This window comes from Aulonocara stuartgranti (genome assembly GCF_965226115.1).
Source record: "Aulonocara stuartgranti genome assembly, chromosome: 14".
Taxonomy (NCBI): domain Eukaryota; kingdom Metazoa; phylum Chordata; class Actinopteri; order Cichliformes; family Cichlidae; genus Aulonocara; species Aulonocara stuartgranti.
Genome location: NC_138950.1, coordinates 760,028 through 773,075, shown reverse-complemented (window position 1 = coordinate 773,075; position 13,048 = coordinate 760,028). Strand labels below are relative to the sequence as shown.

The 13,048-nt window shown below is 46.7% G+C and overlaps 2 protein-coding genes across 2 annotated transcripts in view; one reads left to right on the top strand and one right to left on the bottom strand.

Moving 5' to 3' along the window:
• LOC309686934 (olfactory receptor 6E1-like) overlaps positions 1–13,048 on the top strand; it is a gene marked incomplete at both ends in the record, with an annotated part of 152,373 nt that overhangs the window by 77,821 nt on the left and 61,504 nt on the right. The window lies entirely within an intron of this gene.
• Positions 427–12,718, bottom strand: rnf169 (ring finger protein 169). The gene is made up of 6 exons (XM_082502362.1): positions 12,284–12,718; positions 9,531–9,601; positions 9,122–9,208; positions 8,958–9,052; positions 8,769–8,862; positions 427–5,261 (listed from the first exon to the last, which is right to left on the bottom strand). Exons 1-6 carry the CDS (start codon positions 12,576–12,578, stop codon positions 4,146–4,148), a joined length of 1,758 nt encoding a protein of 585 aa, XP_082358488.1. The 5' UTR covers positions 12,579–12,718; the 3' UTR covers positions 427–4,145.

The following is a 13,048-nucleotide window of genomic DNA, read 5'->3' as shown; positions in this document are numbered from 1 at the left end:
TTGTTTGTTTGTTAATTAGTTAGTTAGTTTATTTGCTTGTTTTAATCAATTTTAAATCATGCTTTTTATTTGTTCTTGTTTCTAATGTCTCTGTAAAGCACTTTGAATCACCTTGTTGTTGAATTGTGCTATACAAATAAACTTGCCTTGCCTTAACTCTCTGTGAATATCAGACTTCACAGCAGCTGCTTTACAACATCCTTCATTTTGATTTGGGGAATGAAACATGGAGTAACAGAGTTTGTAGCATCACCTTCAACCTGCTGAGTTTTTGATGGCGATATTGTTTGCAGTTGATGGAGGACGTCCTGCTGCACTTCCTGCTTCTTCTTACCAATCATCGGCAATCTGCGGGACGCTCAGGTGAGCGTCTCAGGTGAGCCCTGGGCTTCAGATCACTGAGTGAAGAGAAGACAGGACACAAGCCAGCGTTTCAACTCTTTTACTTTTTCTTCCAGCAGCCGCTCATACAAAACTAGTCAGTTACAAAGGATCAATGTCATCTGCTCATTTGGCACTCAGCGTGACCCCTGACCCCGTCCACCCACCCCCACCTGAACTCTCTGCACCCACCAAAGAATACAAAACAGAAACGTGCTCATCTTTAATGGTTTAAAAAAAAAAAAGAGAGAAGCCCTTCAGCTCCATCAAGACTTCAAATTAAACTTTAACAGCTGATGATGATGATGATGATGAAGGCCAGGAATCACTGAGGACGCAGAAATGTAAAAAAAAAAAAAAAAAAAAAAAAGAGGAAACAGCAGGAATGTTATTATTATCTAAACCAGGGGTGTCAAACTCAAACACACAGTGGGCAAAAATTCAAAACAGGAACAAAGTCGCGGGCTAACGTTAATATTTATTGAAACATATTTATTCCTCCAGATATGAGAATGAATCTTTTCTTATGGACACGTTTTGCTGAAAAACTGAATATGGAACAAGCCGAGCTTAATACTAAACAATATATATATTAGCTGTATAATACCAGTAGGCCAGCTCTGATAGTAATTTGGTATGGCTTTGCGGGCCAAATGTAATTAGGCTGCGGGCCAAATTTGGCCCACGGGCCAGAGTTTGACACCTATGATCTAAACCAATCACCTAAACCTCCAAAGGCTGCAGTTCCTCCACCGTCCAGCAGAGGCAGCAGACTCCCGTGATAAAACGAACACGTCTGCAGCCTGATACACTGTTGGTCTCTGTGGATCATTTCCCTTCATGACACCTGCATTTTACGCTCACATGGTTTGAATTCGATTCACTTTTATTTATTTAGCACCAAATCACAACAACAGCCGTCTCAAGTCGCTTTATATTGTAAGCTAAAGGTAGTAATACAGTTATTAGGGGCGTGGCCTCTTACCTCCGGTAACTCCAGTCATTGAACTGGACCTGGGTTTGTGCTGCTGGCAGACATGACAGGGAGAGAGCACTGCAATCTGTCAATCACAGGTAGCCCCGCCCTAACCTGCTTCCTGTGACTCTGACGGCACCATCATCTCCAAAATGATGATCAGCCAATCAGGAAAGTGTTAGTGAGCACAGAGACCAGGTGAGTGTCTCAGATTTTTGAGTTGCCACCCCCTGCTGGACATTAGACAGAATGCAGGTTTAAGGAGCTACACCTTTATTTTACATCCAGCCTGTGAGCTGCAGTCTGGTTCTAACGCCACCCAACCTCATTGTTTCTTTGCAGGTGTTCAGGTAGAGGAACTGCAGAGTAACTACACCAACACGTTGGATGTTTGTGGGCGTGTCCTCAGTTTGTCCCCGCCCTCACATCTTCTTCAGCGTCTATCATACATACGACCCCCAGAGTGAATCATGACATTACTGAGGCTCAGTGCGAGTACGGCTTTTCTAACAGCGACCCACCAGCGCTCAGCGTCGTTCAGACTGCCTCTGATCTGAGCACAGTGTGAACACAGCGTGCCGCTGCACTCAGGCTAACCACTGACAGAGCTTAGCATGGAGAAAAAACACGTGTGTTGAGGAACCAGACATCTGGACGGCCTGCAGGAGCTACAGCATCACCGATCCAACACAGATGACCTGCAAACAGAAGCCGTGCAGCTCCTTTGGAACGCTGAAGCAGAGTGTGAAGGTGAGCTCAGACCAAGCACGTGCACGCCCACCTTCAGTCTCAGCTTCAGGCTCAGGCTCCTGCAGGGGCGTGGCAGCGAGCTGCAGTTTCTGATGGTTTCAGCCTGAAGGCTTCGTGTGGACCTCTGCTGCACTGACGGAGCGATCAAAACATTAAAAAGATCCAGATTTGGAAACCACCTCACGCATTTCCTGTAACTCTGACAGTATTCGCAGCATGAAGGCAGTTTCTGCATTAAATATGTTTACGTTGCAGACAGAAAACAGCTGACTGTGAGGGGTGAAGGGTCAGGGTGGATTTTGTCCCCGAAAGCTTGAACTCGCTCACTGATTGGTTCAGCTTGGCCCAATCGTGGAAGTTTCTCTACATAGAGATGGGGCTCTAACCTCGCTGCTAAATGGCTGTCGGCTCTACAGCCACCTGCCTCACCTGCTTCCTGTGGACCACAGGTGACGTTCTAACTCTGACTCCAGCGTGATTTTTATAAATCAATAATTATTAAAAGTACCACAGTCAGAGCTCTGTGACCACAGTAAATTCACATTTGGTCTGAATGCACCAGCATCTGACATCACAGGCCATAAAGCTCGTCCAATCACACGGCTCCTCGCTCCTTGAGAGTGACCAGGTGAGTCTCCTGATCCGAATTCAGGTAGAAATCCTTCCTGACCAATCGGGTTCTAAAGACTGCAGTCCCCACGAGCCTCGGCAGCTCCGACTTTCAGACTGGAAGACCAGGATGACACCAGCAGCTATACTAGAGGAAGTTTATGTCCCATGATCCTCAGCTGCTGGGAGAAGTCTGACTCAACACCTCCTTATATTTGAGCGGGTTCTGGTTTCTCCTGCATTCCCAACACATGCAGGTCGGCTGGACTTTGATTAACCTGTGGAAAGTTCTCACGAGGATAAACCAGGGGTAACTTCCACCTGCCCGGGGCAAAGACGTGCTGCTGACCCCCTCTGGCCGACAGAAACCTGCGTCACAGCGACCGTCGGTGCTCCTCAGTATCACCTCAGAGGGTAATACCAGGTACATGTCACGCTTTCAGGGGTGGAGGGTTACCTGCACACCCAGAGGGACCGTCAGGTAGGAAGTGATGTGTTCAGATATGTGTTCACTTCAGATATGAATGAAGAGACGCGTGTCACGCTCTGAGCTACCGAAATACATACGAATCATGATTTTGGACTTTTGGAAAGTTCTGACAGTCTGGAGTTTTGGAGCCAATAAAAAATCACTTTTAACTATTTTATTCAAACTGGGCTTCATAAACGGTCACAAATACAAAGACAGATTTCTGTCAAACAGCAGCTCAGGCCGACACTCACGCTAGCAGCAAAGGAAAAGTCCCTCATCTCATTTCTTTCCATAAAGCTCCTTTTAGATTTTCCTCGGCCTCTGGGAGATCACTGTGAGGCCGGTGAGATTTAAATGAACTATATTAATAAACATCATCATCATCGCGTGGAGCGCACCGGACTGAACCGACAGAGTCGTGTTCGGCCCGGCAGCGTGCAGCCTGCCTTCATCTGAACCTTTGCAACAGTTCAGATGATGCGCAGGCCGCTGTGTTTGGAACGCAGCGCACAAATACGGATTAAACACCGCCGTCGCCTTCAGCGGTGTCGGGATGCGAGGCGATGTTCAGCTCAGACATTGTGACCTTCAGGGCCTCACATCCACCCTGGATCTGTAACTGGAAGCTCAACATAAACATCCTTTGCCCCGGGCCACGTGACTATGGTTGAACCTGTGAAAGCTTTCTTTGTTCCAGCTGCAGAGAAACGACTCGGCCATGCGATCTGTAAAAAAGCTCAGATTAAGCCTCTGAGTTCAAACACTTCCAGGACGTTTCCTGTGGTGACGACTGTCGCGCCGTCCTGCAGCTGAAGGTTCAGTTTTTGGTGATCTGCTGGTGTTTGGAAGAAACGTCTCCAGGTTACAAACCCGTTTGTCAGACGAGTGAAAACATTCATACGTTCATTAAACCTTCGCCTTTCGTGTCTTTGCATATATGAGATCCTTCCCGTCTGTCTAGTGCTTCTTGTTGATTCGTCTGGACCTCCTCAGACCACGCCTCCTGCGGCTCTGAGTGGACATCCAGGACCGCAGGAAATACTTGTCGGGGCTCCTTCTACGGTTCTGGTTCTCGCGGTCGAACTGTCTCTGCAGCTTCAGGGCGAGCGCTCGATCCTGCCGCTCCTGCTGAATCTGGCAGATGTACCGTTCGTCCAGCGCTTCCTGGTTGACGGGCCGGCCCCTCTTCAGATCCAAGTCGCGGCTCGAGTCCAGATGTTTGGTCTTCTGCTTCCTCTTCTTGCCCCTCCGTGAGGTAGTCTGGTTGTGGATGCTACTGTCGGACTCCTTCCTGGGACTCTGAGAGTCCTTTGGCACTAACTTACAGGACTGCACCCCAGAGTTCTTGGTGTAGGGCGAGAACGACTGTTTCCGACTGAACAGCGCCCCCGTGCTGCAGGACTCAGGAGTGCCGGCCGGCGGCTCAAAGCCTCCCTTGAAGGTCGACTCGCTGCTGTAGCGGACCGCGGGGACGCGGATCTTCACCGACTGCTTCTGGAAGCTGTCCGTGTCGCCGGCTGGAGAGTCGAACAGCAGCCTCCTCTTGTTTGCTGACGTCACTGCGTCTCCTGCCGGGGACTGGCGCGTCTTTGCACCCTCGCCACCCATGCCGAGCTTGTTATGGTTTACCTCGGAGACGGGGCTCGTCAGCGTGGCCTTGGAGTTCACCTTGAGGCTCTGGCGGTCCAGCTCGATCTGCCTCCACTTCTGCAGGACGGCAGGGCTGGCCTCGTAGCTGGTGGCCTTCTGCAGACCGCGGGTCAGGTTCCGGGGCGTGGACTTCACGATGGTGGGCTCCATCAGGCGGCCGTCCGGGAGGCGCTTGGGTGGCGTGCATGGCGAGCAGACGATGGGCTTGAAGTGGTTGAGCTCCTCGGAGATGCTGTCGTTGCTCTCGGGGCTGATGGAGCGCTCCGGGCGGGGAGGAGGCATGCACAGGAGAGCCGAGGAAGATGATGTCAGCACAGCTCGCCAGGTGAGCCTCCGATCGGGAGCGGTGATGGGGGCGGAGATAGAGCGGCTGTTCTCAGAGGAGAGGAGGATTCCTGCCGCATAGCTGTGGCTGATGCCAACCTGGCGGAGGACACAAGAACACAAGTCAGCAACCACACAGCTGTTTAACACAGGTGAAATATAAGAATAAACGCCATCACCAGGCCCCGTTTTATACACTTGTATGGATTTTTTCTGTAAAACCCGACACTTCCTTCTGATGGATGCTGTGCTGTTTCCATGCAGAGACTGGACTCTACACAGCTGGACCTGTGAGCATGTTTGAGTAGAAGGCGACTCCTTTAAGAGTTGTGATGTTTCACCAGGTATTTGAGCTGTAGTGGGGTGGTATCCACACGATGTGTCAGGCAGACAAGGAGGCAGAGGTTTGTCACTCTAATGCCTGCCTGATGGTGCAAGCTCACAGTGAAAGTTCAGGATGTGGACCCCAAAGCACTCTATAGCAGGGGTGGGGAACTCCAGGCCTCGAGGGCCGGTGTCCTGCAGGGTTTAGATCTCACCCTGGGTCAGCACACCTGAATCACATGATTAGTTCATTACCAGGCCTCTGGAGAACTACAGGACATGTTGAGGAGGTCCTTTAACCATTTGAGTCAGCTGTGATGAACCAAGGACACATCTAAAACCTGCAGGACACCGGCCCTCGAGGCCTGGAGTTTGACACCCCTGCTATAGAGCCTTTTCCATTAATACCTGTTTGAATCGACTGGTTTTCCATTACAGACCAGTGCATTGTCATCAGGGCAATTTGTCTGCGCGTCTCACAACGTAATAGACCCTGTGCATGAGAAAATGCTAACTTCCTGTTTTAAGACCGGATGTGGGGTTTAGAGCTGCCACAAACGATTATTTTGATAGTCGACTAGTCACCGATTATTTTTGCATTAGTCACTAATCAGATCATCATCCATTGGACGTACAGCGTACAGCTTATTGCACCAGCAGCATCTGCTCTTATATAACTATCATTAGCTTACAGCTTTAAGTCTTTAAGGTGCTAACTAAAAATAAAGACAAGATGATAGTTTATTAAAGTTTAATGAAGTTTGCAGATTGTTTCGGTGAAGTTTAATAAACTCCTTGCTATCTAAAATATAACAGGACACAGGAGTAAACTCTCGAGCATCTCACACTTCTGATAATCAGCTGTCTGCTTGATGTTTATTCAGCTGTGTAAAAACTATAACTTTAATCTCAGACAAACTGATTTACTCAGGAACAAATAAAATACTAAAAAAGCCAAACAATAACATTTTTAAGTTCTCTAAGTGACTCATATATCATGTTTAACCTGAGTAGCGAAAGACGCGATTTGCCGGGAGTCCGGTGTTCTCACGGCTCTAGTGACCTAGCCCCCGGCTAGCTATCGAGCTAGTGGGTAACAGACGTCTCTGAAAACGTCAGAGCGCTTTTGAAAATATGTGGTGTCCTGATAAACTGAGCAGATATTTGAGGTTTACACAGCTACATTCTCGCCTGAAAATATGTTAAACGTTTATTTTGTGACCCAGAAAGAATAATAAGAGTAATATTAAAACTAACTAGCTGCCGCCATTGTTGGAAGCTGCGCTATGAATTCTGGGACAGAGCTACTTCTTCTTCGGGGTTTAATGGCAGCTGGCATCCTTGTACATGCAGTGCTGCCATCTTCTGTTTCAGTCCATTATTACACTCTTAAATCCTGCTACTTATTCCTGCGTCTTTTGGGATCTTACAAAGCTTCAAACGACGCGTCGACTATTAAATCAGTCGTCGACGATTTTGATGGTCGATGTAATCGTGACTAGTCGACTAATCGTGGCAGCCCTAGTGGGGTTGTACGTTTCCGGTAGCTTTATTTTGCGGTCAATCGCTACTGCGAAGGTGGACTCAAAAATCATGTTCAAAACACGAAAACGGAAAGATGGCGTTAAGTTACAAAGAGCAGAGGTGGGAACACTCACCACTGCTGTGTCATAAAAAAAAAAATCAGATGATCAGTTTTGACGTTTGAAGCGTGCAGATCGATTGGTTGTTTACGTCACTCAACACAAGCAGAACTGCATCACTGCAGCACAAGCACATCTCTGTATACAGACAGTTCTTATGATTTAAACAGGCAAATGTTCAGCACTCAAACTGCAGGTGAACAACAGTCAAAGCCAGATGTTTCCCCGTTATGTCCATACCAGTACACACCCACACAGCATGTCAACAAACTATGAAAAAAAGCCACAAAAAAAATAAATGAATGATTGCTGGTAAGGGTTTCTATACGTTAGTATTCACGAAGGGTATGTTGTGACTTGCCTTCAAAATTACAGCGGTCCCTCGCTATAACTCCCTAACTCGCTATAACGCGGTTCACCTTTCGCAGATTTTTTGTGTGCAATTTTGCATGCTTTTTTATTTTTACAGCACATTGCGTTCGGCTGCAGACCATTGTTGATCTCCTCCGTGCCGTCTCTCCTGTACAGTACAGAATCGCTACATCGATCGCTGATTCATTGATTCATTAATGATTGATTGATGTTGGATTCTCTCTCAGCTGCTCTATTCTCATGTTCTGGACCCGAAAACACGGTTTGATCTTTGGTTTCATCCTATAATACTGGAATTATTTTTCTACGAAGGTTTGAACTTTGAGAGTTTAAGCAAGAGAGAAAAGTGTGAAAATGTTCCTGCCTGTCTGAGAAAAGTGTATAAAGTGTAGTGAGGGGCTTAAAACATCTCAAATAATTGTAAAAAATAAAGCTGGGCACTTCACGGATTTCACCTGTTGCTGGTTATTTTTAGAACACCGGCGATAAACGAGGGGCCGCTGTATACAAACACTCAAAATAAAACATTTGAATCCTTTCTCTCTTTTGCTTTGAGGCGTGGGGGAAATATCGACACGTCGACGAACATCATCTACAGATATATTCAGTAAATTCCCACGACATCTTGAGAAATGTAAATCGCCGCTTGATTCATCCATTTGGTTGACTTGTTTTGGAAAACCCGACCGTAAACAAGACGTGAATATCACACCGGAAACGAGGCGCCCTACAGGAGTTTCCCCACCGGAAGTAGCACACGGTGCACAGAGTCTATTGACATGTGACACGAACACTAAGACAAAGGTGCACGTCGAAGCAAATATATGCCTGCAGCTCACTCTGTGGCTTTTCGTCACACTCGGGGAACGCAGCGTTGTTTTTGTAGCCATCTCCTTTGATGTAGCGTTTCAAAAATGGCGGTTTTGATTTTACTGAACGAGAAGCTCTCACGACTCATCCAGTGACGCTACTGACCAGCCAATCATGTAGTCTGATGAAGTCACATTTTATTACCTGCTCGGACCGCTTGGAACCCGACCAGGTACTATGACCTAAAGGTAACCCTGAAAACTGGGGCTAATCGTGCCGAGCAGGTTCTAATGGCAGAGGGGCTTAACGATCCTTCTCCCCGCAGACTGAACCTGGATGGCTCCTGAAGCATACAGTAATCTGATTACACTCTCTAACACAGCCTGATAAAACACTATTTCTTCTGAAGTTCCCACAGACGGGAGTCTTGATCACATGACATGACTGTCTCACGTACCCGGTCCATCACGGCTGCCGGCTGGGTGACAAGTTTCATCTTTCCTCCTCCATCCTCCACAGGATCAGTGCAGCTCCTGCTCCTCTGACAACTCCTAAAGAATAAACACAGAGGTCAGAGGTCACACCCCTGTAGTCTGTGGTACGTTCACTGTCTGCAAAAGGAATAGGACAGGGTGGTTGTGCTCACCCAGCGGATGAGTTTTTGGTTTTCCTGATAAAGGCTGAGATGTTTCGGATCCTCCTGCTGATCGGCTCCTCGTTCTCGGAGTCAGACAGGACGCCCTGAGGAGGGACAACAGCTAGTTAAGACAGCTGCTGCAGGATGAAAACATTCAGCCTGTCATCACTCACCGGATCTTCATCACGACGGACTGACTCGTCTTTACAGTTCAGAGAGCTCCTCCTCTTCACCTCCTCTCTGTCGTCACACAGCAGCAGCTGAAACACGGAGGGGTTAAAGTTTATTTCAAGGGCTAAAACACAAAGATTCTCCTGTCTCCACGAGACGACGCAGCATCTACGAGGGTATATCGAGACTCACAGTGGAAACTTTGAGAGAGAGGTGACTGCTTAGAGAGAAAACTTAATGTAAACTTAATGTAAACTCAAATTAAAGCCAAAGTTCTCAAGTTTGATATCGGCAGCCTGCAGAGCTCTGCTTTTCTTCCTCAGCAATAAAACACTCAGCAGGCTCGGTCGGCTGTGACGAGCTTAACCACTCACAGGTGATCACAGGTTTACCTGCAGCTCTCTGACTCACCTTGTGTTTCCCGCTCGGGCCTGAAGGAGCGTCGGCAGACTTCGGGATGAGCACCGGAGAGACGAAGAGCTCTAAAGGAACACAGCCAAAGAGAAAACAGTCAAAGAAGCCACGCCCCTAATAATTTAAAGGCTTAATACAATTTAAACAGGTGACTTTGACTACTAAAATTCTACTGTTCACTTCCTGTCTTAAAACTTTGTAATAACGAGCTCGGTGCACGTGCAGTAAACCTGTGAGCTCACAGCTCGGGCACGGTTTGCTCCACTCTTGGCTATCTGTGATGTCAGAGAGACACGACAGAAGCCCAGCATCAGACAAACTGTGAATCACACAAAGCTGCTCAGATACAGCCTAAAAGGAAAAATGCTAAAGGTGTCAGTATTGGGTCAATGAATAAAACATAAAACATGATCACCATCAGCACCTTCTGACTTCATCCAACACACATAAAGCCACTGAGTCTCACCCGAGCTTTCTTATGTAAGAACTGCTGTTCACAGTGGTCAGTGCAAGTCAAAGAGTACTTACAGTATTTATGGTTCTCCTGCTGTGTCCTGCTCTAAGTACTAGTAATCAGAGGTGTGGACTCGAGTCACATGACTTGGACTCGAGTCAGACTCGAGTCATTAATTTTATGACTTTAGACTTGACTTGAAAAAATGTTCTAAGACTTGTGACTTGACTTGGACTTTTACACCAATGACTTGGGACTTGAATTGGACTTGAACCGGTTTACTTGAAAAGACTTGATATTTTACCCCAAATACAAAATTTAACATGCATATTATATAGAGATTGAAAATGTGACGTCATTCACGGGTAGAACCGCAAAGGATTCTGGGAACTCGTGGCAAGCGGTACTAGCGCACGCAGGCTTTCAATTAAAATCAGTCACACAGCGATAAAAAGAAACACAAAAATGTCAAGAAGCTGTTGTATTATTAACTACAATAGCCGGTCGCATGACAGCCACGGGAAGCCGACGGGTAAAGAGATCGGTTGTTATCGGATTACGTCGTTGAAGAGAAATTGTTCAAGCCATGTTTCCGAAGTAACAAAGACGCGACTGGATTGCAGCCATTCAAAGATCAAATATAACGTCCCAGAACCCTCCAGCTCACAGGTTAGTCTGCTCCAAGCATTTACACGAAGGTCAGTCTGCTGTTGTAGTTAATACGTCATTTTTCTTAACATAATTGGTGATATAGGTTACAAGCAAGTCTGGCGCTGAACAGAAATGGTCGCGCTATGCTCCTTTATTTATTGTGCATAAATAGTGAATTGTCCTGACACAATATTGCGTTTCGCTTCTGTTATTATGGTACATTGACAAAAACATATACTTTTATTCACAGGATAAAACAGGTGTTTTGTATCACTAATTGTCCAGTACGATTACAGCATACAATATTATTGTCACTGCTACATTTCTGTGATGCTACCAGAAATTATTTCCACTGCTAATTAATTACCATTGAGCTCAAAGGTTATATTAATAAACGGTTAAGGAATGTGTATTTATGACGACAATTTGTGAGACTGGTAAACTTATGATACGTACGATGGTCTTTACTTTCTACACGGTGCATTTCAAGGTCCTGCACCCATCCGTCGGTAAACTGTACCTGGGCTTGTTGCAGTGACCTGAAGTTACTAAACTTCATGAGTGTATGCACTCACTCCAAGAACCGTATAATTATAAATATGCATATAAATATGCTAAGATGAGATAGCTGACTTCATCTAACTAGCAAATGTTGTCCAGGCTACGTTGGTGATACAGTTTTTTTTAATGTGTATGATATTTTTGTCATGCGATTTTAAAGCCGGTCCTACAACCGCATCCAAGAATAACATGCAGCTTATCTCAGAACTGTCGGTGAAAATTATTCTTGGAGCTAAGTTTAATTGAGCTGCATTTTAAAGAGGTGCAATTTCACAATTTGTGTATATTTTCTAAGTTCACTATTTTGTCATGTGTTGAGAAAAACACAGATTTTAAAATTACATGGTCTAATATTTACATTTAGCATAACTGCAACATTATTTTTTCGTTTTGTTTTTTTTTTTAAAGACTCGAAAGGACTTGAAATTCAAAGTTTCAGACTTGTGACTTGACTCGGACTTTTACACCAGTGACTTGAGACTCAACTCTGACTTGCCTGACATTACTTGAGACTTGACTTGAGACTTGCAAAACAATGACTTGGTCCCACCTCTGCTAGTAATAACCCCCTTGGGCTTTTCCAGCCAGTCACTGCTAACAGAGTCCACGCAGTAATACCTCCAGTACTACTAGTACTGCAGTAACTCAACTCCTCCTCCAGCTGTACATGTCTGGACACATTCCCCATCTGCAGACCTGAGCAGTGCCACATGACATGTGACCCTGCTGCCTATACCTGTGATCAGGTGAGGTCACTGTGAGCAGTCACGTGTCCTCTGAGGGCTGTTTCCATGGTTTTCTCATTGATTTGTGTCCACACGTTGACCTGTGATTGAGCCTGTAGCTCCATACAAAACTCCATAAAGAAAAGCGGGGATTTTTACGCCTGCAGCTACCACACTTCATAAATGTTTTTCACATAAAACTAACCTTTAACATTCTTAAAACCGCGCGCTGCTCACGTTAAACTTTATTAAAGTTGATTTCATTTAAATTCCCGCTGTTTTCTGCCGTTAAACAAACACCCTGCAGCGGTGTGATACAGCGATATCTGCACGGGCGATTCCCCGAGAAGCTCACCGACCTCTCCGGCTGTCGCAGTCCCTCCCGCCCGGCCTACTGCTGCTACTCTCGTGGTCGCTCCTCCCGCGGAGCCGCTCCTCGCTGCCGGAGTGTCTGGGGGCTAGGCAGAGCGGACAGGCCAGGTGTCTGCCGGCCGGGCTGCCTCCGGTCTCCGCGCACGCCATGCACTTCTTGGATTCGTACTCGGGTGGGCTGGACCCGGACCGGCACCGAGCTGCGAGCCCGGCCCGGGACGTGCCGGCGGCCGTGGCGCTGGCCGGTCTCCCAGGCCGTTCGGCAGACCCTGCGGTCGCCATCTTCCCTGGTGAGTCTTCTCTCTCCGGTCCGCTCTCAAAACAAACCCCGCCCTGCCGCCGCCGAAACAGCGCGAGCGCAGAGGAGTGGACGCGCGTGCAGCCCGCCAACCGGAGCCGCTGAATCACAGCGGCGCGAGCCTCCTCTGACGTCAGGTGTCGACTTCAAAATAAAACTAAGTCGTTGCATTTTATTGTGCATTTCCAAATTTAGAAAATAAAAAATAACTTGATGGTAGTCTGTAAAAAAAACAAACATGTAAAATATGTAGCAAAATGTGCTTTGAAAATCAAAGCTGCTAAATATGTCTCTTTCTGTTGGGGCTGAGTTTGTGATTTTTAGTGTGTGGTTTAACAGCATTATTTTTCAATAAACATAAATTGCAAGACAAAGAAATCGCTACTTAGAAAGTAAACATTGGCAAAATAAAGACGGAGGGATGAGAAGTAATAAAATTAAAAACAAGACGGCC

Excerpts from the sequence above, each read along its gene's own strand:
- rnf169 (XM_082502362.1), bottom strand. The coding sequence starts at position 12,578 with ATGGCGACCGCAGGGTCTGCCGAACGGCCTGGGAGACCGGCCAGCGCC. Across the intron at positions 9,602-12,283 it reads GGACTGCGACAGCCGGAGAG|AGCTCTTCGTCTCTCCGGTG; the intron begins GTCGGTGAGCTT and ends GTGTTCCTTTAG. Across the intron at positions 9,053-9,121 it reads TCCGTCGTGATGAAGATCCG|GGCGTCCTGTCTGACTCCGA; the intron begins GTGAGTGATGAC and ends GTCCCTCCTCAG.